The sequence below is a fragment of the Tenrec ecaudatus genome, chromosome 4, assembly GCF_050624435.1.
Source record: "Tenrec ecaudatus isolate mTenEca1 chromosome 4, mTenEca1.hap1, whole genome shotgun sequence".
NCBI lineage: Eukaryota > Metazoa > Chordata > Mammalia > Afrosoricida > Tenrecidae > Tenrec > Tenrec ecaudatus.
In genome coordinates this window covers 195875890-195901386 of record NC_134533.1, presented here as the reverse complement: position 1 = coordinate 195901386, position 25497 = coordinate 195875890, and the positions used below count along the sequence as shown (strand labels likewise).

Genomic DNA, 25497 nt, shown 5'->3' with positions numbered 1-25497 from the left:
AAATCACCACAGGTCCCTTAGACACAACTGTACAGCGAGAATAAGTAAAGTCATGGAGAGCATGAGAGATAGACGAGAGATTAAAATAATGGAGTCAGACACATTTCATGGTAACATGCTCACGTCAACCCCGCTTGGTAGTCCATGTGGAGATGTGGAAGGTGGAAATTTCAGGAAAAGCAATATGGAGGAGAGGAAGAGAGAGAAAGGGAGGGGGAGGGAGAGAGAGAGAATGAAGGAACCAGGGGAGAGAGGAAGGAAATGGAGAGATAGAGCTTCTTTATTGCTAACCAAGGCTTTATATCTCTTTGGGGGGGGGTGTACAAGCTGTCTAATTACAGGTAAAGACATTTGTCACAGGAAGGGGTTGTGCTATAGGTACTATAGTAATGAGAGGGGGACGATCGAGAGGTGTCCATGCAATAGGAAGGGGAGTATTGGGGGTACGTACACATGTGACAAGATGGACTGATGGATCCTAGATTCAGGGAGGCAGCTTAATTTTGGATGTCACTGAGCCGGTTTAACCTGTTCTCTGGCTCAATATAGAGATAATTATCAGTAGGGTGTGAACTCCACCTACAGGGACCAGACTGATGGCCACAAGCCTTTAGGGAGAAGTAGCCCATTGTCTTTAACAGCAGGGAGTATGCCCCTCAGTGTGGTGGGACAGTAGTCTGGTCTCTAAGCATCTGACCTCCCACCATGTGCTGGCAAATAGCTTCTAATGTTTGGCATATCTTTGGGGGAGACAAAGCTGGGGTAAAGTCTCTATAATTCCACAGAACCCTGCCTTTATGGTCTGTGTTATGCCAGTTGTTGATGTCCCCTGAAGGCTATGCCCCTGAGCTCTCAGGCCTAGCTCTTCTTTCCTTTATGGTGTTTGCTTATGACTAAAATGTTTTATTAACTTGGCCCACTTTGTGCTGTATTGTGTACACGGATATAATTACAGCACACAAAGGTGTGTGTGTGTGTGTGTGTGTGTGTGTGTACATGGTCGTGGGCATAGCCCCTATACCTACCCCTTACGTGTTCTCTATTTGATTTTATGTATTAAGTTGTAGACTGCTTGTTATTACTGATGATGTAAGATTGTGTCTGTAATAGCGTTTACCGGAGTTGCCTCTACCTCTCGTGCACCTCTCTGTGCTTCCTTTTCTTTACTGGCGGTGTACTCATCACCCACATGTTGTATGCATGTTTCCTCTCTTGTCACCCAAATTAATACATTTCTGTTATCTAGCTAGTGATTTTCTTTGCTCCCTCCTTCCATCCCTTGTAACCATAAAACATTGTTTCTTTCAGTGTATAAGCCTTTCCTTGACTATAAAAGTGGGCACAAATAATATTTGTCCTTATGTCATTGACTTATTTCACCATAATATCCTTCAGGTTCATCCATGTGATGCAGTGTTTTCCAAATTCCTCACTTTTCTCTTAAATGGCTTAGTATTCTATTGGGTGTGTATACGTTAGCTGGTTTATCCAGTTATCTGTTGATGGACAGTTTTGCTGTTTGCATCTCTTTGCTTTTGTGACTCAGTTCTTAATAGAGGAATTGCTGGGCCATGTGATATTTCTATGGGAGGAAGCACCGGACCAGTTGGCACAGTGGCTGCCCGTCTTACAGTCCCACCAGCAGTGGGTGAGGATTCTGGTTTTCTAACCTTTGCCACCATTTGTTGTTTTCTGTCTTGACCTTGGCTCTTACTGCTGGGCTGTGATACCATCTCATTATAGTTTGGATTTTCATCGCTCTAATGATGGTGACCATTGCCTCATATGTTTATTGTCCTCCTGATGTCTTCTTTGATGAACTCTCTGTTCATGACCTTTGCCAGTTTTTAAATTGGATTGTTTATCTTATTGGCATCAAGGTATCTAGTTTTCTGTAGATTGTAGAGATTAGTCCCTTGTCCGATACGTTGTTTCCACATGTTTTTTCCCAATCTTCAGGTTCTCTTTTTCACTCTTTTGGAGAAGTCTTTTGATATCCATCAATACCTAATTTTTCGAAGGTCCTAGTAATCTAGTTTGCCTTCTTCTCATTGTATGTGTTTTAGTTACGTTTGATAGTCTGTTCATGCTATGTATTGGGGCCCCTGGGCTAACCCTTGTATTTTCTTTTATGATCTTTATAGTTTACATTTAGGACTTTGATGCATCTTGAGGTAGTTTTCGTGTATGGTGTGAGGTATAGATCTTGTTTCATTTTTCCACAAATGGATATCCAGTTTTGTCACACCTTGTGTTACTTGACTGCCTCTTCCCCATTTAATAGATTTTGGCTTTGACCTTTAATCAGATTGTCCATAGGCAGATGGATTTACTTCTGGGGAAGGCTGTAAATCTTTATAGAAACAGATTGCCACCACTTTTTCTCAGAGCAGCTGGTAGTTTTGAACTGCTGACCTTTCAGTTAGCAGCTAAGTACTTAACTAGTGCTCTACCAGGGCTCCTTGAACGAGTGGGGTGTGCGTGTGCGCGTGTGTGTGTGTAAAGCCCACTGCCGTTGAGTAAATTCCAATTGCATAACAACCTATATAGGGGTTCCAAGACTGTAAATCTCTACAGGAGCAGACAGCCTTGCCTTTCTCCCAAGGAGTAGCTGGTGAAATTGTGATTAAAAACAAAAAAAAGCTCACTGCCTTTGAGTCCATTTGGACTCAGCAGTTCTGCAGGACAGGGTAGAACTCCCCCTTGTGGGTTTCCAAGATATAACTCTTTCCCGGAAGTAGAAAGCCTTGTCTTTTTGCTTTCCCCAATTGTGGTAGTATGTTTTAATCTAAACTAACAAGGATACTAATAATCCTTGTGATTAATTTGGAGCCGAATCTGTGAGACGTATTCTCATAAGCCTACTTTATCAAACCAAAAGCTAACAACAATAACTCAAATGGAAATGTATGTATTAAAAATACATATATTGAAAATGAACAGCAGAAAATACTTCTGCATAAACAAAGCAGGCAATAAAATAATGTAATAAAACGGTGCTTTGTCAAAAACAGGTCAGATGGATTCTGTTAACGTCTCAAATTTATGGGCCACAAAGTACCAAAACTCAAAGAGGCTGGAAGTGAAACCGGTATGAAGGAGCTTCATTATTGAGCCTCCAGGGACAGTTTAGTGCCTGTTACCCATTTGACAGGCACTGGGAGTGTTTCCCGATTACCATGTGACCCAGAGTACAGCTGTCTCCCTGCCTTTGGCAAGCCCTTCACCTTGGCTTCACCTTGGCCTGGCACACCAGAGCAGGGAGCCCTGAGGGAAGAAAGCTGACAGTGTTGTTTACCCCTTTTCACTGTGTCTCCCTCATTTGTGAAACCACAGGGCGGGCGTGTACTCTAAAATGCAGTGGGCAATGGCCACAGCTGTGTGCTGGGCTAGGCGGTGCTGTGAGGATGGGAAGCTTTACCTCAAATGGTTGAGTCATCGGAATGCAGCCTCCACTTGGGGGTGGTCCACAGGGTGGAAGCAGTCACCTAGGAAACAGGACCAGTGTCTAGTTTCTGTTTGTTTCCCTTGCTATCAGCGGTCAGTGCACCTCCTTGCTTGTTAGTACCTTATCACGTGGCTCTGCTTTTCATCTCTTCTCTAGGTTTGCAAAGCAAAAACTTACCATCATGTCAGAATCTCCCCGAGTGACCCAGGAATGTGGGGCCTAACGGGTGTGACCCTGGGTGAGGGACATCATCCGGATAAGGAATGTAAGCCCTTAAGCTTCATCATAACCTTTGGCATTTTCTTTGGAGCCTACCTATGATCTATTCAACTCACTTATTTTTTTATATATCCTTAACATTTATGACATCTTCCAGACACATGCACAGCACTAAAGCATGATACACATCCTATACACCCAGCCTCTAGTTGAAAACATACCATTTTTCCAGTGCAAAGACACCTCCTGTGTGTGTATTCCTCCCTCGTTGTGAGAGAAAGATGAGGTAGCAGTCTGCTTCCTTAGAGATTTGTCAGCCTCGGAAACCCTATGGAGATATTCTACTCTGTCCTATGGGGGTCTCTGTGAATCAGAATCAACTCAGTGGCAGTGGATTTGAGTTTGGGGTATATATATATATATATATATATATATAATTTAAATCACCGTGAGACCACTTTGGACGCATGGGACTGCATGTTACAGACCGGAACAGCCCCATGGGGTTTCCTAGGCAGTCCTCTTTACAAGGGCAGATCAGGAGGGCTTTTTTCCTGTGGAGCTGCTAGTTCTAGCCACCAACCTTTTAGGTAGCAGCTGAGTGCTTGCCTTCATGCCACCAGGACTCGTGTGTGTGTGTGTGTGTGTGTGTGTGTGTGTGTGTGGCGGAGGGGGGAGTATCATCCAAATTTTGGCTATGAATTGCCTGTCTTTTTTTTCTTCTGAAACAGTTTTATTGGCACATAATCTACATATCATACAATTCAGTACTTTAGTCCTATCACAAAGAGTTGTACAGTCATCACTACAACTGTAGAACATTTTTTTCCTTTTTTAAAATCATTTTATTAGGGGCTCATACAACTCTTCACAATCCGTACATACATCATTTACGTCCAGCACATTCATACATATGTTGCCATCATCATTCTCAAAATACCTGCTTTCTACTTGAACCCTTGGTATCAGCTCTTCATTTTTCCCCTCCCTCCCTGCCCCCCTGAACCCTTGATAATTTATAATTATTATTTTATCATATCTTACACCATCCAATGTCTCCCTCACGCAGTTCTTCACTGTCCGTCCTCTAGGGAGGTTGTATGTAGACCTTGTCATCTGTTCCTCCTTTCTCCCTCACCTTCCCGATATCGCCACTCTCACCACTGATCCTGAGGGGCTCCTCTGTCCTGGATTCCCTGTATTTCCAACTCCTATCTGTGCCAGTGTACATCTTCCAGTCCAGCAGGTTATGTAAGGTAGAATTGGGATCTTGACAGTGGGGGGGAGGAAGCATTTAAGAACTAGAGGAAAATTGTATGTTTCATCATTGCTACACTGCACTCTGACTGGCTCGTCACCTCCCCACAGCCCTTCTGCAAGGAGATGTCCAATTTCCCCCAGATGGGCCCTGTTTCCCCACTTTGCATTCCCCCTGATTCACAATGCTATAGTTTTTGTTTTTTTCTTTGATGCCTGATACCTGATCCCTTCAACTCCTTGTCATCTCACAGGCTGGTGTGCATTTTCCATGTGGGCTTTGTTGTTTCTCAGTTAGATGGCCCCTTGTTTATCTTCCAGCATATGGGACCCCAGATTCTATATATTTTGATAACTGGGCACCATCAGCTTTCTTCACCACATTTGCCTATGCACCCACTTTGTCCTCAGCGATCGAGTAGGGACAGGCTGGTGTGCTTCTTCCGTGTGAGTTTTGTTGTCTCTCAGCTAGATGGCTGCTTGTTTATCTTCAGGTCTTTAAGACTTCAGGTGCTGTGTCTTTTAGTAGCTCTGGGCACTATCAGCTTTCTTCACCACATTTGCTTGTGCACCCATTGTCTTCAGCAACTTCAGGTGCTATATCTTTTGGTAGCCGGGTACCATCAGCTTTCTTCACCACATTTGCTTGTGCACCCATTGTCATCAGTGATCGTGCCAGGCAGGTGAGCATCACAGACTGTCGAATTGTTAGAACAAATGTTCTTGTGTTGAGGGAGTACTTGAGCAGGGGCCCACGGTCCATCTGTTTCCTTAATACTAACCCCATAAATATGTATACATAGATCTATTTCCCCCTTGTCATAAATATATTTACATCTTTATAGGCCTGTATTTAAATCTCTATGACTACCCTTTGCCTCCTAGTTCTTTCTTCTGTTTCTTTGTACTTCCCTCTTGTCCCATTTGGGTTTTAGGAATTCTGCCTTTATTTGGGTTTTAGGAATTCCTCTCAGTTACATTGCCCTTGATCCAGCCCTGCCAGACCTCCCACACCCTCCTTGACACTGATTTTAGATCACTTGTTATTCCCTTGTCCCTGGGCTTGTAACACACTCTTCTTTTCCCCCGCCTCCCCTACCTCCATGTCCCCACAGAACTGTCATCCCAGTGTTCTCTCTTCTGGCTTGTTTATTCCGCCCATCCCTTCCAGATAGACATGCTATGTAGTATCACAAGACTGAGTACCATGAAGCAACAACAGAAAGTAAAACAATAACAACACATGCACATATACACATAAACGTATGAATAGTTCAGGGTCTGTTTGTTTCCCTTCACAGGTGTCCAGTCAAGTCTGATGGGGTGCCATGCCCTGGCACCCCCTCTATCCTTGGGGACTTCATTGCTCTGCTTCCCCCACTGCTCTGCTGTATGCCCCCAGAGGCTGGCTTTGGAGTGGTGAGCTCATGGCGGGCACAGTTCCCGCTGTGTGTCTCTAGTGTTGTCCTCAATGGTGTTATGGGTCAATGAAGAATGCTGTGTCCCATGGTGGGGCCGGCCCTGTCGTCATCTCTGTGCATTGCTCTTCTGAGCAGGAACATTGTCCTCAGGGCTTGATGAGCAAGGATGTGCTTCACTTTTTTTTTCCTATCCCCCCTGTGTGCTCTGAGCAGACCTGTCCCGCTTCCCCTCTTCTTGAGCTGTAGTGTCAGTGCTGTCCTCTGAAGTGAATTCTTCTTGGGGGAAAGGTGGTGCTGTACACTTAGTTGGTAATGGGGCCGCCCCCTCAGGCCTTTCTATCAGTTCCCTGCTTCATGTCAGTGTGTTGCGATCTTGTCTCGGAGCTCCGAGTTGAAGTCTTGTCTCTCTTTCCCTGTGGAAACAATCAATACCCTCCCCCTGTGTGGGTTAGTGCCCTGTTCCCCCAGCTACCCATACCTTTTTCCCTCCTCCCAATTAATGGGCTACCGTATGTGTCCTATATGTATCCCTGAGTTTAGTCTGGCCCTGCCATATTACCTGGGTCTCACCCCAGGAATGTATGTATACAGCATCTTCTTCCCTAGGCCCCTTTTAAATTTTTTTTTTTGAGCTTACCTCAGCGGACTCATGTAGTACTTGTCCTTTTGTGCTTGACTTACTTCACTTAGCATAATTTCCCCCAGTTCTTCCCATGCGACACTGTGTTTCATGCGTTCATCACTGCTTTTTAGGGATGCGTAGTACTCCATTGTATGTATGTACCAGAGTTTTTTAATCCATTCATCTGTTGATGGGAATTTGGGCTGTTTCCAACTCCTAGCAATTGTAAACTGCTGCGATGAACATTGGGGCACAGATGTCTGGCGGTTTGTTTTTGTCTCTTCTGGGTATATGCCCAGTACGGGGAGTGCTGGATCATAAGGTAGCTCAAATTCCAACTGTTTTAGATATCACCAAATCAATTTCCATAACGGTTGTACATACCTACTGGTCCACCAGTAGTGGACAAGAGTTCCTATCTCTCTGCATCCCCACCAACACTTGTGGCTTTCTGATTTCTTGTTTTGGGCTATCTTTGAGGGTGTTAGGTGGTATCTCATAGTTGTTTTAATTTGCATTTCTCTTATGGCTAGAGATCTAGAACATTTTCTCATATATTTATTGGCCATTTGGATTTCTGCCCTTGAGAAACTCCTACTCAGGTCCTTTGCCCACCTCCTGAGTGGACAATTGGTTTTTTTCTTGTTGTAGTTTAGCAGTGTATTGTAGATTTTAGTAATAAGGTCTTTGTCTGATGTTTCATTGCTAAAGATGTTTTCCCATTCTGTAGTCTCTCTTATTACTCTCTTGGTGAATTCTTTCGATGTACATAAGTGTTTTGTTTTTAGTATGCCCCATTGGTCAATTTGTGCCTCCTCTGTGTTAGTGTCCTTCCCGATTTCCAATATCCTATGTAATCCCTGTGCCAAGGTTCTCAGGTTTGTCCCAATTCCCTCATTGATGGCCCTAATAGTTTGGGGTTTACCTCAAGGTCTGTGATCCACCTTGAGTTTATTCTTGTGCACGGAGTGAGATAAAGGTCTTGCTTCATTTTTCTGCAGCTACGTATCTATTTTTTCCAGCACCATGAATTGAAGAGGGCATCTGCTTCCCATCTGATATTTTTGGGCCCCTTATCAAAGATCAGTTGTCTGTATGCTGATGATTTTATTTCTGGGTTTTCAATCCTTTTCCATTGTTCTGAATATCTATCGTTATACCAGTACCACGTTGTTTTGACCACTGTGGCTGTATAGTAGGTGCTAAAGTCGGGTAAAGCAAGCCCTCCAACTTGGTCCTTCTTGAGGAGTTCTCTGCTAATTCTAGGTTTCTTCCCTTTCCAGATGAAGTTGGCAATCTGTTTTTCTAACTCTTTGAAGAAAGTTTCTGGAATTTGGATCGGGATAGCATTGAACTTATATAGTGCCTTGGGTAGAATTGACATCTACAATATTGAGTCTGCCAATCCACGAGCATGGGATCTCCTTCCATTTGTTGAGATCATCCTTGGTTTCTTTTAATAGTGTTTTATAGTTTTCCTCATACAGGTCTTTTGTTTTTTGAGTCAGGTATATCCCTAGATATTTCTATTTGTGTTTGGCTATTGTGAAGGGTACCCCTTTTTGATCCCCTCTTCTGTTTCCTTGTCCGATGCGTATAGAGTGCAATAGACTTGTGTTTGTTGATCTTGTAACCTGCTACTCTGCCATATTCCTCTATTGCTTCCAATACTCCTCTTGTGGAACTTTTAGGATTTTCCGTATATAAAATCATATCATCTGCGAATAACGATAGTTTCACTTCTTCCTTCCCCAGACGAATACCTTTGATGTCCTTTCTTTGCCTTATATTGTTAGCTAGGACCTCCAGCACGATGTTAAATAGGAGAGGGGACAGGGGACATCCTTGTCTAGTCCCCCTTTTCCCATCTTTTCTCCATTGACTACCACATTGGCTGTTGGTTTTTCATATATTGCTTGTATTATATTGAGGAATTTTCCTCCATTCCTATCTTCTTGAGTGTCTTAAACATCAATTGATGTTGGATGTTGTCGAATGCTTTTTCTGCATCTATTAATATTATCATGTGGTTCTTATATTTCTTTGTTTCAATGTGACGAATAATACTAATGGTCTTTTGTATGTTGAACCATCCATGCATCCCTGGTATGAATCCTACTTTGTCATGGTGAATTATTTGTTTTATATATTTTTGTATTCTCTTGGCTAGTATTTTGTTAAGGATTTTTGCATCAATATTCACCAGGGAAATTGGTCTATAGTTCTCAATTCTGTGGATCCTTTCCCGGTTTAGGGATCAGAGTTATACTAGCTTCATAGAAGGAATTTGGGAGTTTGCCACCTTTTTGTATGGTCTGGAAGAGTTTGTGTAGGATTTGGTGTCAGTTCTTCCCTGAATGCTTGATAGAATTCATCAGTGAATCCGTCTGGTCCCGGTGTCTTCTTGGTTGGTAATTCTTTGATAGCCTTGTCTATTTCCTCTATTGATATGGGTCTGTTGAGGCTCTTGATGGCCATTGGGGATAATCTAGGGAGGGATTGTTTGTCCAAGAATTCATCCATGTCTTCCAAGTTTTTGAATTCATTGGAGTACAGTCCTTCATAGTACTGGGTAGTTATCCTTTTAATTTCACTATGATCCATTGTAATATTCCCTCTTTCATCCCTCATCCTTGCTATTGAGATGTGTTCCTTCCTTTCTTTGGTTAAATTCGTGAGAGGTTTGTCAATTCTATTTATCCGTTCGAAGAACCAACTTTTAGCAGGGTTGATTTTTCCCCATAGTTTTCTTATTTTCTCCCTCCTGAATCTCAGATTTAATTCTGATTATTTCTTTTCTTTTTCTGTTAGTTGGATTTTCTTGCTGACTCCGCTCTAGTTGCTGTAAATGTTGTGCCAGTGTATCAATCATAAGTCTCTCCTCCTTCTTCATGTGTGCATGTAATGCTGTGAGACTTCCTCTGATGACTGCCTTTGCTGTGTCCCATAGTGTTGGTATATCATGGTTTCATTGATTTCTAGAAATTTCCTAATTTCATCTCTGATCAGAGCCAGTACGCTCTCCTTTTGCAATAGAGAGTTATTCATTCTCCAATGGCCTGCCCTTGATTTCTGTATCTTCCTTTTGTTTATTTCCAATCTTATGGCACAGTGGTCAGAGAGAGAGGTCTGTATGATATCAATGTACTTGAATTTATGTAGATTTGACTTATGCCCTCGCATGTGGTCTGTTTTCGTAAATGTGCCATGTGGACTTGAATAGGATGTGAATTCCTTTTTGTTTGGATGGAGAGTTCTGTAGATATCTATAAGGTCAAGTTATCTAATTGTAGTGTTTAGATCTTTAGTCTCCTTGTTGAGTTTCTTTCTGAGTGATCTTTTGTTCTCAGAGAGTGGTGTATTAAAGTCACCTGCTATAATTGTTGAGACTGTGATTTTTTTTTCATCCTTTGCCGTGTTTGCTTTACATATTCTGCTGGATGCTTGTTTGGAGAGTAAATGTTTAGAATGCTTATTGGTTATTTATGTAATGCTCCCTTGAGCATTATATAGTGTCCATCCTTATCTCTTTTTATGGTTTGCACTTTGAGGTCAATTTTATCTGAGATTATAATTGCAACCCCTGCTTTTTTGAATTAGAGTTTGCCTGATATTGTCTCCAGCCTTTGATTCTCAGCCTGTTTTTAATCTGTAATTTTGAGATGTGTCTCCTGTAGGCAGCAGTTCGAGGGTTTGTGTTTTCCAAGCCAGTCTATTAGCCTCTGTCTCTTAAGGCTGGAGTTCAAACCATTAATATTCAGGGTTATTACATTTCTCTGTGGACCCTGTGATGTCATTTTATCTCTCTTGTGTTGGGTGTTTTCCTACCTCCCTTTCTTTTCTGTGGGTTGTGCATTTGTGTGTTTGTGGTTCATTCTTGCCTTCTTTCCATCATTGGCCAGTTCTATCTTGGGGGCTGTTTTCCCTTTGATGGTCTCTGGGTAAAATTGCTCTGTGTGACGGTCTCTTGTATGTGCTTGGTGAGTGTTGTTCTGCCCATACTAGGTCAGTGAGGATATTTTGTAGTGCTGGGTTCCTTTTAGCATATTATTTGAGGCTTTCCTTGTCTGGGAAGACTCTCACTTCTCCATCAATTTTGATAGATAATTTGGTCGTATAAAGTATTCTTGGGTTTGTGTTATTTTCCTGCAATTTTCAGAATATGCTGCTCCACTGTCTCCTCTTCTTCATAGTGTCTGCTGACAGGACTGAGCATATTCTTTCTTATCTGCTTGCCTTTATATGTGGTTGCCATTTTATCCTAACTGCTCTCATAATTTTCTCCTTTTCCTCAAAGTTGGATAGTTGAACAATTATATGTCCTGGCATTCTTTCGGCCTCCTGGATAGTTGCCTGGTTTTCATTAATTAATTAGGGAAGTTTTCCTCCAAGCATTCCATCACTATTTTGGATGCTGGTTTCCTTGATGTGCATTCCTCTGGCAGGCCGATAATTCTGATATTGTTCCTTCTCATAGCGTCAGACATAGCTCTGAGGTTTTCTTCAGCTTCTCTGATTGACTTGTTAGACTTTTTCTCACGTTTATTAATTTCTGCTTGTGAATCCTCTAGGTCACTGGTGCCGTTCTCTGCCTCCTCCATTCTCTGGGCGATGTCCGTGAGTTGGCTATTAGATTTTGCTATCTCGCCCTTTAACTCTTGTATTTCCCTTTGGTGCAGGGCCTTTATTTCCTCTTCATTTCATCCTTTTCCTGTAATGCTTCCCTCGTGTTCTATATGACTCCAAGCAACATTCTCGAGATTTCTTTCCGTGGAAGGTCAACCTCTGACTTTTCTGTGACTGCTGTTAGGCCCAGGTGTTCCTCTGGCATTGGATTTTGTTTCTCTTTTCTTGTTAAAACTGTGGAAGCAGCTTGCTGTTTTTCGGTCGATTTGTTGGAAATTGGTGCCATTTTCCCAGGTGTCTCAGAGCCATGGGTTCTCTCTTTGGGAGGTTGGTGTTGGTGTTTCAGCTGGTTGCCTTTAGCCAACTGTCTCGCGGGTTGTGTTTCACCTTTGTCCTGCTGGGGATTGCACTCTCACCTTGGCCTATGGCTTGTGCTCCAGTTTTCTTTAGTTCGCCTTAGGCGCTGTTGCAGCTGTGCACGCTGTGGTCTGATAGAAAGTATTGGCCCCAGTGCAGGGGAGCCTATTTAGGGGATAGGTAGGGGATTGGTTGATCTGTTTCTGGCTAGGGACACTTCCCCCAGCTAGGCAGGTGGGAGGGGGGCCCGCGACTGGTGTGAAGAAGCACTGCTTGGAGCCCAAAGGGTGGGACAGAGTGATCAGGGGGAAGGGCGAATGCAGTGAGCAAGCCCAATGGCTTGGGTTCCTATGCCACAGCTGCAGAAACTTCTGCCAGACTTGGGTCCTCTGCCTGGCAGGCCTGAAGCGGTGTGGCAGGATGGGAATCTGTGTGTGTGTGTGTGTGTGTGTGTGTGTGTGTGTGTCCGCACACGTACAGGCGTGCGTGTGCATAGGGGGGCGGGGAGGAGAGGCCCAGGAAGGGGGCTGGCTGGCTGGCGGATCTGCAAGGAGAGCAGTGACTGGGCGGGCACCTCTGGGCTGAGAACTCTGAGCGTGAGGCAGGTCTGATTGGCGGTTCGCGCAGACCACTGAGGCAGGACCGCAGCCTCTGCCGTCCGCCTGGCTGTGGTGCTGGGCATGTGCCTCCCAGGAGAAGTGGGGAGGATCTGGCCCGCTGGACCATGAGGGGTGCTCTGGTGGGGCCCGAATCAGCAGGGGGAGAAGGGTATGCCGGCTGGAGCACGCACACGGACCCCAGACACCTTGAGGTAGGGTGGGGTTACTGACGGGCGGTTTTGCGCGGAGCACCGAGTCTGGCGCAGCCTCAGCCATACTCCTGGCTGCCCTGTGGCACCGGTCCCAGCAGAGCAGGTGCCGAGTGCCGCACCAGAGACCATGGGTGTCCACATGGAGCCCTGGCGATCAAATGGGAGGTCCACCTCTGAGCCCAAGAGATGCTCTGAGTGGTCTTGGGAATCAAACAGATTTGATACCCCTACTTTGCCCCCAACTCTCCCCACTCACCAATCTCTTGGGATCTCCAGGCATGAGCTACCTATCTGGCGGCCATCTTCCTGGGTGTTTTTCCATTTTTTTCTTTATTGTACTCATTGTTATTAGCTCCACATTGCGATACCCCCAAGAAACCATGAATCCAGTTACTGTTGCTATAGATTTACCTATCCTGGATTTCTTATACCGAAAAAATACCCCAAAAGCCTAACAACAATAACACAATAAAATAGAGAAAAATCTCAATTGAAAAGAAAGTAGAAGGGACTGGGAGGGGTTAAAAAAGAAAGAAAAGCAAAGAAAGTAGGAAATACCAAAAAAGTAGAACAACTCTAAAATAGGTGTCAATGGAGATCAGATGCTGAGGTGTTACATTGTAACCTCTTTACAATGCTCTGTCTGTTAACAGGGCTAGTCACCTCACCTGACTGGTCAGAGGGAATCGTCTGCAGGTGTGGACCCTGCAGGTGGATTTTGGGCTTCCACTGTGGTCCATACCCTACTACAAACTAGGTGTTTGCAACTTAAGCTCTGGTACTTTTCCTTCAGATTTGGGTGATATTATTTACAATCCTTGGATCACACAGGTTGGTGTGCTTCTTCCATGTGGCCTTCGTTGCTGCCTCACTGAGATGGCTGTTTGGGTGAAGACAAGCCTTTAAGACCCCAGATGCTACTCTTTCTGATAGCTGGGCACCATCTAGTTTCTTTGCCACACTTTGTTCTAGCACTTAGATCTTCAATGATCTCTTCATGAGGGTAAGCATTAAGCACAGCCAGGTCACAAGAACAAACTGTTCTTAGATCGGGGCTAGAATTAAGTGCAAGCCCCCAATGTAGAGAGAACTGAAATCTATACAACTGAATCAACAGACAAAATTATAATAAATGGAGAAAAGATTGAAGTTGTTAAGGATTACATTTTGCTTGGATCCACAACCAGTGCCTATGGAGGCAGGAGTCAATAAATCAAATGATGCATTGCATTGGGTGGGTCTACACCAGACCTCTGTCAGATGTTGAAGAGCAAGGATGTCACATAGAGGGTTAAAGTGCACTTGACCCAAGCCATGGCATTTTTCGATTCCCTCATATACATGTGAAAGTTGGGCATTGAATAAGGAAGGCCAAAGAAGAATTGCTATATTTGAATTGGTGTATTGGATGAAGTATATTGAAAGTACCACGAACTTCTAAAAAATAAAATAATAAACCAAGTACATCTTTGTTGGAGGAAGTACAAGCAGAATGCTCCTTAGAAGTGAGGATGATGAGACTCCATCTCACTACTTTTCACAGGTGACTTATTCTCATCCTACTTATTCGTAGGAGAGCCGGTTCCTGGGAAAGGACATGCTGCTGCTTGGTAAAGTAGAAGGGCAGCATGAAAGAAAGACCATCAAGGAGACAGACTGACATGGTGGCTGCAGCGATGGACTGAAAGAGAACAATGATGGCAAGGACAGCCCAGGCCCGGGCAGTGCTGAGTTCAGTGTTGAGACAGGGTCATGAGGAGTCAGGACTGACTGGCTGCACCGAACAACGACAGCAGCAGTTCCTTATTGAAGGGCCTGGTGGAAGAGTAGGTTCCGACTTAGGCTGCAAGGTCAGTGGTTGGAACCCACCAGCTGCTCCAACGGAGAAAGATGAGGCTTTCTGCTCCTGTGAAGATTTGCAGCCTCGGAAACCCACAGGGGAAGTTCTCCTCTGTCCTAAGAGTCAAGATTGACTCAATGGCACTGAGTGCCTGTGAGGAAGACACCTCTTGAATCATCTTACACATTCTTGTTTGTTCATCCGTGCCAGGAATGCTGTCATCTCAGGTGACTGGCCTAGTCGCCTAGTTGCATAAATTTGAATTTTGCCCTCTTGTTTACTGGGGCGATGATTGTGGGGCTCCTGAGTGGCCTGGGTTGAAGATGACTTCTTTGAAGAAGATAAGGGTGGGCTTTTCTTGGTATCTTAGGACTATTAACATCCCGAGACCAGTAGGTGTTGACTTTCTGGCTTAGGGTCACGTATGTTATGTAAATTTAAACCTTGACCCCAAATAAGGAAAGGTTAACATCTCGGATTTTTCCCCCCTCTCAGAGTCCAACATGAGAAATGCAAATCTTCATGTCAGACCGCTTCTTTTTTCAGGGAATCCCCGTAGGGTTTTCCAAGGAGCCCTGGTGGTGTAGTGGTTCCTAGTTGAACTGCAGTCCACATGACCAGCAGTTCGAAACCACCAGCAGCTCCACGGCCGAGACTGGGCTTTCTACTCCGGTAAATAGTTACGGTCTCAGTCACTCACAGGGGGTCACCGTGAGTCAGCATTGGCTGGATAGCAGTGAGTTTGGTTTGGTGTCGTGTTTACCGCAGCAGGTCACCACCTTTCTCGCAAGGAGCTGCTGTGTGGTCCAAACTGCTGACCTCTTGGCTAGCAGAGGATGCACTTACTCACGGCTCCTTCCCACTCGGGTCCGCTCTGCATATTTTTCCTTACAGTTTCCGTTTCTTAGGGGGAAAGCCCAATACAGCACTTAAGGAAACATTTTAAATCCCCCAAAATGACCTCCCCGGTTTCACTTATTCAGCTACATTTTCAGTCTTTGTTTCCATATAGATTTTCCTTAGGCTACCCAAACAAACAAAAGAAGAGCACACTGCTGTCAAGTCAATTCTTGCAGAACTGCCCCTGTAGTGTTTCTGGGGCTGCACATCTGTAAACAGGTTACCCCCGCCCCAGGAGCGTAGAGGTTAGTTAGCAGGTTAAAACTGCTCACCTTTCGGTTAGTTAACAGCCCGGTGCTTAACCCACCTGCCACCAGGGCTCCTCACTTAGCTGGAACCCTCCCCAATTTATGAAAGTAAAATGTAGAAAAAACTCACTGTTTAGCACTTCCTAAGCATCTTTCTGTACAGGATCCCTATTCCACCCAACTGATATATCTTAATTTTCATAACCTTCCTATTGAATATTGCTTGTTTCCAGCTTCATCTGGGACACATGCTTCAATTTTAGCTGGCTTCCATATACTGAAAACTAAGCACTCTACACCAGATATCTTTATAGACAAGAAAATTGAAGATTCCTTTGAGACGTAACCTGCCCAAGGTTATAGAAGTAGCATCACCACCAGGACCGCAGTGCCGACATGTCTGAACATGCAGGCCCACGCTCTTTGCCCCAAGAATACTCTGTCATTTACACTATGTGCCTCCCATTGTCTCTTTCTCTTGCATTAGCTTCCAAAGATAAAGTCCCAGAAGTTGACTATGAGTCATAATATCAACTGTCAAACTTGTTTTTACCAGGAAGACATTGCTATTTATTAGCATTTGACTAGTTTGATGATAACCTTGAAACTTTTGTTTTCATATTTACTATTTTTAATTATGTTAGTCATCTGTGGTTTGTGCAGGAGAATAAATCCAGCTTTTCATAAGGTTTGTTTATGATTTGTTTTCTTCTTGTTAAAATCTGTTCTTGTTCCTTGCCTGTTTACAAATGTCTTAATGTTTATATTTTATGTGTTAATTCTAATTTGTCACGCTCTTTCTTCTGTTGTCTCAGCAGCCCCACATTTTAGAAAGTTTACTTAATCAACCACTAATACCCACTTTTAATTTTTGCTAACTTTCCTATCTCCTGATTTTGAGCTTTCTTTTGTCTTATGCCTTAAGTTGTTTCTAATTCTTTTCAAATTGTTATTCAGTCAGCTAACTGTTCTTCTGCAACCTTTTAATCTCGTTGTTTTGAGTGTTATGTCCTAAAAAGAGCACAGGCTTTTGGCACAATAGACTTGGAGTAAATGCTGTCTCTCTCTATCAGACCCTTCTGGTTTAGGAATCACAGCTTCCTCAGGAGACAGAGGCGCCCTCTGCTCCAGCGCAGAGCAGTGCAGCACCACCTCTGTCATGAAAAAGGGAGCAGGGAGCCCTGCACACAGAGGGCCTGGTTCTCACCTAGGAAAAGCCTCAGGACATGGGAGCCAGTCCTCGATAGCTCAATGGTCCCCACCGGGGATCTAGATGGCATAGGGCAATGGAACTTATGTTAGTAACCTGGATACAGCTACAGAGGAAGTGACTGGGCTCCAACCTTTGCCAGAGACAGGCAGGTCATTGCCGATTTCACCAAATGCAGAAGGGCTTCCAAGAAGAGCCTGAGGTCACCATGCCTGTACAACTGCCATGTGGGCTGGAGACGCCCGTCCAGTTTGTAACAAGGGCCAGAAAGGGCCCTGTCGTTCTGGTGCTGTCCTAGGACTTCACCCCGCTCCCACAGTGGCGGGACGCCTGCGGCTTTCCGCAGGGATGGAGCTCGACCCATGGGCCTGCATTTTGCTGCCCTGGAGGATGGCCTTCCTGCTGAAGAATGCGGCAGCGGTGCTTTTTCTCAGGGTGATGCTCCAGTCTTGTCACTACTTTCACACGCTTCCTACATCCAGATCCCATTTCAGCAGGCTGTCTGTGAAGGGAGGTCTGGACAGTTCTCTGGGCTTTCCGCCCTCAGGCGCCTCTCACCTTAAGCCCTCCTTGTTCTCAGGATCCATATTTGAGGCAACAAGAGAGACGTTTCCCCAAGGCTTTGAAAACAATTCTTTGCTGACCCATGGAGCCTCATTTCTGAGAACTGTAAGATGGCCCTCAGAACATCAAGATGGAAACCATAAGCATTCCAGAGCAGCCGAGCAGCCGGTAGTGACCCCATGGTTTCTCTGGAAGAGACTGGAAGATGGCCTCCTTCTCAGGCTGGGCCCTGTTACATGCTCAGCATCTCTGGCCGACACTTGGAGACTTAGTTCCTCTCTGATTCATTTGGGGGCCCCAAGGATTTTCCTGTAAACTCACCTCCTGTGCATTCACCTGTATATTTGAATAGAACTCCATTAAATTCTGTGCAGCATATACAAAGGGGTTTCAAAAAGAAACCTCATCATCTTTTCACGTCATTTCCCCCAGAAGCTTTCTAAAGCCCTCTCATAATTGGGAGGTTTTTCAGATTATAGATGGCAATCTGAATGTTAACCATCCTCCCTCCAGTCTGATGACCTCTGCTCTGCTCCTGCTCCAACCACGTGGAATCCTTGGGAATTTCAACTTCTCTCTCCTGCAGCTGCTTTGGAGATGCCACGGCAGTCCTGGCATTTGGGCCAGCGATTTGCCCGGTTTTCCAGCACGTGCTGGAAGAGCAGGACCAGTCCGCTGGAACCTTGATTTCTAGTCTCATTCCAACCCCCACACTAACTCCTCCTGCATCTGAACTAGAATTAGGCCCTCTGCTGCTGCTGCTGGTGTGACTATTGGGAAGACAGAATGCAGCCATAGAAATGGTTTGAAGTGTTCTTGTGTTCAGTGCTAGCTGACATCGACATAAGCAGTTTCCCGAGCCACATCTCCCCAGACAGAACCTGGTCTGCCACCCTCTGTACGTCCTGCCACATCCTGTGGAGCACACACTGCAAAGGAGGGAGTCACAGCCAGTTAAGAGCTTGTGAACATGAGAGATGCAGTGGCTTGTAGATTCATGGCAAACGAGTGGACAGTCTCCATGAAACGCAACATCTGCGAATGTGTGTGTGTGTGTGTGTGTGAATGAGACAAAATGTAGGCAGTGCAGTGAAGGGGCTGCCATCTCCCACTGAACTGCTAAGAATAGCTCTTCTGCTGGGGTATTGGAGAGCAAATACCCGCTTGGTTAGTGATCCTCAGTTTCTCCACAAGGTGGCAGTAGAGATCCTGTCGAATAAGCGTTGGCTGCCATGCTTTCTGTCCGTAGTAAAATAGACTTACCCAAATGCCACGTGGGAAAAGGGGGGAAAAAGGCCTTCTCTCATTAAACATGTGGGAGTTTTTCTTTAGGTGATGAAGCCACTTTCCATGTGAGGAAAAGGGGAAACGATGGCTGCAGTGGTTATAGTCGCCCTTCTGGGAGGCAGGCACGCCATCCTTGTCAGCCCGCAGTGCTGCTGAACAGCTTTCAGCAGAGCACAAGGACTAAGGAAGACCAGGAAGAAAGGTCTGGCCATCTAGTCCAGCAGTCAGCCAGTGAAGAGTACATGGATCACAGCTGTCAGATCTAATTGTGTGTGTGGAGGGGCGCGAGGAGTCACCAACAATATCCAGGACAAAGTGCCAAGGTCCTTTGATAACATGTCCTAGTCAATGAAGCAGAAACTGGAACTAATGAACGGCACAGGGCAAAGTCATGTGTCTTCTCTTATTGGAAGAGCACAGGTGGATATTTTAAAAATGATATTACAATTTACCAGTCAGGTCAACTGAAAGCATGGATTGATCCGGGAATTGATTCACTGGTCCTTGAATTTTAACATAAATTCAAGCATCCGTTGCTATTCAGAAGGGTTCACACTTGACAGTTTCAGCTGAGGGTGGGTTTGAACAATGGAGACCCGACCAGGGAGCTTCTTGTCACAAGGGCCAGGCCAGGAACAGCTCGTGTGGAACACAGTCCGATGGGAGAACCGGAAATGAAAATCCCCTTTGGGGTTCTTTAAATTCAGGCTCCGAGGATTAGGCGGGCGTGGCTCTTGTTACTGCCCCTCCCCTGTAAAAGCATTTAGTCCAGGAAATCACAAAAGTCATGAGAATGACTTTAAACTGTTTGCAGCTTTCCTGTGTTTTCCCTGGTGCTGTGTCCGATCGACGTCGAACCGCATACCGGGCTGACTCCTAAGGACTTAACCGCCCCCCAGGCTTTGTTCCTCAGGATGTGACATTTCCTTTGCTGACTTTTCCCTCCGCCTGTGTTCCCAGCAGTGGGACCGTTACTCTCCCAGACAAGTAAAGAGTGACATGATTTTTTTCTAAAAGGGCCATAGGTCGATGTATGTTTAGTGTATATACCCGCCTCTGGAATGATTGTATTCAGAATACCTTAATAACAATCCACCCTCTGCCCCCCCAAGTCCCTACTTCAATAGCATGGTTAGGAAGGAAATGCAGCCAATTAGCCAGACGAATCCCTCAGCAAGAAGGGGAAAATGTTCCTTGTGTATAAAAATATCTAGTGATTGATATGTTACCAGATTTCCTCGAAATAGACTTCTGTGTAATTTTAGACTTTGATTTCTTTTCCTCGTAGATCAAAAGAAAGAAAGAAAACCTTTGTGCCCGGGATTGGTGGTGGGAGAACATTGTGAGGTATGCAGCAGCGGCTTCTGTAGATCCAGAGCTCTCTCCCCGCCCCGCCAATTATTTCTGTCTCCTGAGGAGTCTGCGGGCAGGTTTTAAGGGCTTTGGATTTACTCAACATGAGGTGGGAAGTCGCTGGGAAGTTTTGAGATGAGGGCCATGATCCGACCCCCAGGTGTTTGGACATCAATATTGCCCTGGGTCTGAGAGGTTCCCAGTTGGGGGGCCAGGGGTGGGAGGGCGGAGGGGACGGGACACGGGGGACTGGTGCTCTACTCCCACTTTCTCAGCTCACTTGCCTCCCTCTTTAAGATCAAAGATGATGTAGACCACACGCCCAGAAGAGGCTCCCGTAGGTCTGATTGGGCTGGGACCCGAGTAAGGGTGCTGTGAACAAGCTGTCTCACTGTCAGAGTCCCAGGGCTGTCAGTCTTCATGGGACAGAAAGCCTCCTCTTTCTCCTCCGCGTGGCTGGTGGTTTCGAACGTCTCACTTCGCAGTCAGCAGCCCAACACGTCACCCATTGCACCACTAGTGCTCCTCAGGGTGCTGCAGCCCACCCTGCTCCCCATTCATTGGAGAGGAAAATCGAAGCACGACACACTGCCCACCCAGGGAGACACACATTTGGGGACACAGTTCAACCCCTGACATTAGTCATTGTATACCGAACAGTAATTCCCCAGCAGACTTAAGGGCCTGTTTTACATTCCCAGTGGCAGTATGTGAGCCGTCTGTCTGTCTGTCCCTCCTTGCCAGCCTTTGCTGTTGCTGCGGCTCTCTTGAGAGCTGGGTAGCAGCCTCTCACAGAGGCTCTCCTTTGCATTTGGTTCATGAGTACTGATGGTGGGCATCTTTCCAGGCCATTTGTCGATCTTTTTGCAAGGCGTGCAATTTCTGTCGTTTGACCATTTTCTGATCGGATTTTGCATTTGTTTTACTGTTGTGTTTTAAAAGTTATTTCTGTATTCTAGACACTAGTTCTTGCTTAGGCATCTGGTTTGCAAATCCTTTCTGTTTGTGTCTTCATCGAGAGGCAGTTACTGGTGGTGGTGGTGGCTGGTGGTGGGTGGTGGTGGGTGGGTGAGTGGTGGTGGTGGGTGGAGGGTGGTGGTTTGTGTGTGTAAGACAGGGGGAGAGACTAGCGTCTTTCACTAGCAGAGGTTGGTTGCCTTCCCATCTCTGATGTCTACAAACACTGACGCTACGTCCTTCCCCTTGGGGCTCTTCTATTCACGGGGCCTCTCTGGGTGGATCCCATCCAGGTTTCTGAGGCTAAATGCCACCCCTCTGCTGACGACTCCCACCTGTCTAGCTCTCCTTAGACTCTGCTCCTGTACCTCAGACTCGGATATCCACCACCTCCCCACCGTGTCCACTTGACACATCCAAAGCGTTCTTCCTGCTGCCTTGCACATGTCAGAACGTGGAAGTTCCAGCTTCCGGTGGCTCAGGCCGCAGACCCACATGCTGCCTTCCTGGCTCATCACATCCTTGCTTCTCCATCAGCGAGTGCCGGTGATGCTGTCTTCAAATCAGAGCCAGAACTGAGCTATCCTACAGCACCTGCTGCATCCACACACCTGCCTGCGGTGGCCCCGCCCTCTCACATTTAACCAAATTTCCACAGGAGCCATTCTTACTAGGTTGTGACCTCTTCCGTGGATGTCATTTCCTTACAGTATCCCGCTTACAGTGTTCCCTGAGCCACCAGGCCTGTTCCAACCTCCAGCCTTGTGACGAAGCTGTCCCCTCTGCTTGGAGCACTCTTCCCCTGGACACCTCCCTCACCGTCCTCGCCTTGCTCAGACGTCACCCACCCCACCTACTTCCCAGGCATCCCCAATGGGAGTCCCAACAGCCTGTCCGCTCCAATCACGAGTTGCGTGGATGTCGGAATTGAGCGCTGCCGTAGTAGTAATTCCAGGACACTGGGATCCCTTCCAGTGCCCCACTTAATTTATGCACCTCGGATCCCTCCTTTCTCCCTTGCGCCTTCCCCTGTACACAATATGGTGAGTCAGCCCCGGTGACCCCTGGAAGCTCTGGGTGAAGTCTTGCTGCTGGCCAGGGTCCTGTCTGGTTCTAGCACAGGGGTGAAGCTAGCATTTGTGAACTTGAGGAAAGCTGTGCCGACCTGTTTTTATTGGGATTGCTCATCGCAGCCACCTCGTTAAGCCAGCGTTCTTTGGAGCACGGCTGCCTGGTTGTGTCTGCAGAGCCTCTTATTATCGGCCGACCTTTGCCCACACAAATGATGACTGCTCACAGCTCTCCCACAGGCTCCTCTGGTAAATAACAGAGATGTTCTTTCTCCAACTAGAAAGATGGTGGCTTGCTGGTTCAGCACTTTCCTTGTTTTGTTGAATTGCAAGTCCCTTGGAGCTAGCAAAGCTTTTGTCCCCAACTCCATGGGGTACAGACAGCACTGCCTTGAGAAAGGGGAACTGGAGGCACCACCACCTCCACCCCAGGCACACCTGCCCTGCTTCTACCCCAACCTCAGGTTCCCACTGGTTAGCAAGATCATTGCTGCATGCATTGGAAATCCTGCGAATATGCCTTTCACCATGAAAGCTCTCTCCCAGAGAAGGTGCCGCGATCATTATGAAAGCAAACCCGGAGTGGAAAATAAAACCCTGAGACATTTTAACTTATTCCTCGCTTGCCTTCAGAGGCAAAATTCAGATCAGAAGGTTTATCAATTATACTTTTGTTTATGCTCCAAAACTCATGACTGCTCACTGAAAGGGCCCTTGTTCTTATCTAAGGCATTGTTTACAGTGTCCCGATGAATGGCTACAAACCCCGAGCTTGGCATTGGACGGTACATGTATTCCCTGGGGAAAGAAGTAACAGTGTGAGATGGGGCAGAGGACTTGGGGGTGAGATGAGAGAATGGGCCTCATGCTGAGAAGAACTAACTCTTTGCCAGATTCTGAATGAGAGTCCCTAGTCCTTATGCTGTCCTGAAAAGTAAGTCTGGTTGCTTTGGTTTCTGGTACTTTTGACAGAAAAATCAAAAAGAAGTCCACAGCCTGTGGAGTTTGGCTTTGAAGCAGGAACACAGGAGTGATGAGTCGAACCTTGGACAGGGTGGGTGTTCTTTGTAACCGCCACCCACTCTGAGTCATCGACGTGACTTGGTTTTCTTGGTGTTTAATCTGAGTCCCTGGGAGGTGGGCCGGTGACCTTGCCAGGCACACCGAACTGGGCACATCTCTGTGCGCTGGGAGCCAGGTTGCTCATCAAGGCAGAATCGACTATTCATTCTAAACCACTGAGAACACACACAGAAGAGAGAGAGAGAGAGAGAGAGAGAGAGAGATTCCTATCCACAGGGCTGGGGGTGGCACACACAGAAGCGCCAGTATAATGACACTGTAATTTATGTTTCATCTCTTGCAAAGATGAGTTTGCCTTCCAGAAATGGCTCGTGTACATTCTACAAAAAGACATTCTAGAAAATTATGTTTCTGCCCCCGCAGAAGGACCTGCCTTCCACAGCATTATGCTTGTGAGCCAGGGCTGTGGTGTGAGCGGGGGGAACGAGGGCCGGGAAGATGAGCCCACGGACCGGCACAGCAGTCCCCGAACTCAGGACCCTCTGCCCTTTCGCCAGCCCACAGCAGAGAGTACTTAATTGGGGTTAAGCAGAAGTCTGCAGTTTCTTTGCCCTGGATAAACTGGAGCGAGGGTGGGTGGAGAAATGAATGGGTGGGTGGCATCCAGGGCGGAGTGTGAATTACGCCACAGTGTGATTGGAGGGACTGTGACTACCTTAAACCAGCGTGTGAGCGGCCATGCACTGCGGTCTCACTAAACACTGGGCAAGACCATCGTGGCAAAGGTTTTGGAAATGTTCTAAAAGCAGGCACTTCACGGTGGGCCATTTTGAAGCGTAGCCTGCTACGTGTCTGGAGAAAAACACAGACCCTTTATTAGGGGCATGCAGTGGAGTGAGCCGCACCATCCCCGTGGGTGCGTTCCGTGGCTGGGATGAATAACACAGCTGCAGATGTGGAGTTCTTGGCAGGACCCCTGATCCGGCTGTTCCCCCCGCCCTGTTGCATTCCAGATTCACGGCCTGCACCATGGCTGGGGCCAGCGGTCTGCTCGAGCTCTTCCTTTGTGGCTGCTGCATGGTTGCCCTGGGAGCCCAAGCCTGGGGGCAGTGCGGCACAGAACACCCTGAGGTTGAGTACTACGTGGCCGCCGTGTACGAGCACCAGTCTATCCTGAGTCCGGACCCTCTCTCGCTCACCACCCGGAAGCAGGCCTTGCAGTTAATGAATCAGAACCTCGACATCTATGAACAGCAAGTGATGGCTGCAGCCGAACAGGCAAGAAATGCCCCGTAGGACATGAGCCTATCCCCTAAGCCAGAGCACACTGCCCTCTCGCTGGGGCTCAGTCAGGGATCAGGTAGCCCCCGCTTCTGCAGCCCTTCTGCAAAAACCACCAGCTGGGAGGTCGGAGGCTTCCAGGTTTATACAAAGCTGCAGTGCCACGGAAGATAGATCCCAGCCAAGAAAACCCTGTGGAGCCGGGCTCCTGGGCCCTGCCTGGGCTCACCAGGAGTCCAGCCGCCTTGGTTCTGAGGTTCGACTAGTCAGCCTCGCTCCTCTGAGCGGCCCAGCACAGCAGCACTGGGCCGGCCGCCCCCTTTGAGCAAGATCCCAGGCGATGCCCTTCCTTGCACGTTCCGTTTCCACCGCCCTGGGTGCGACCTGGCTTGTCAAAATGCGGTGGCAGCACAGAGCACTCATGGGACCACTGACTAATTCAGAGGTCCAGGACCATCCTGAGGTTCCCGTATAATTGACTCGGGGTTTGGTTTCTCTGTGGGAAGTTTTTAAAGCCCTACCAAACCAAAAAACCCCACCGCCACTGAGTTCATTCCGACTCTGAGTGTCCCTAGATAGAGTCACCGAGGCTGGAAGTCTATATAGGAGCGCACAGCCTCGTCTTCGTCAGAGTGCTTGGTGGGTTTGAACTGCCAACCTTGTGGTTAGCAGCCCAACGCCTCACCTCCAGCCTCCCAGAGCCCCTTTTCAGACTCCGCATGGAATTCTACTGTGCAGAAAACGTTGGGAAGCCAATGAGTGCAGTGGCCTCTCCCCTCTGAGTCAACCAGGGCTTCGCTAAATGGGGAGCCTTCACAGACGAGCCCTGGTGGTACAGTGGTTAGGTACTCAGATACTGCCAGGGAGGGCGGCGCTTTGAGCCTGGCCAGCTGCCCCTGGGGGCGGAAGGACCCGCGAGGTGGATGGCAAGGTGGATGTGCTCCCTTAGAGACCGCAGCTTAGGACACCGTGTAGGGAGAGGCGGTTCTCCCCTGCCCCGAGG

General features: G+C 46.8%; 1 protein-coding gene across 5 annotated transcripts in view; it reads left to right on the top strand.

Moving 5' to 3' along the window:
* The window catches only part of BTD (biotinidase), a 38837-nt gene that overhangs the window by 6780 nt on the left and 6560 nt on the right, over positions 1-25497 (top strand). For 2 of the 5 annotated variants that reach the window (XM_075547187.1, XM_075547188.1), the window contains exons 2-3: positions 20099-20157; positions 24227-24491. The exons of 1 other annotated variant lie outside the window; for it this stretch is intronic. In XM_075547187.1, coding sequence (XP_075403302.1) covers positions 24243-24491 — 249 coding nt within the window. In that variant the 5' untranslated portion in view covers positions 20099-20157; positions 24227-24242. Of the gene's footprint in view, positions 1-19657; positions 19798-20098; positions 20158-24226; positions 24492-25497 lie in introns of those variants that run through there. 2 more of the 5 variants (XM_075547189.1, XM_075547190.1) reach the window with 2 other exon arrangements.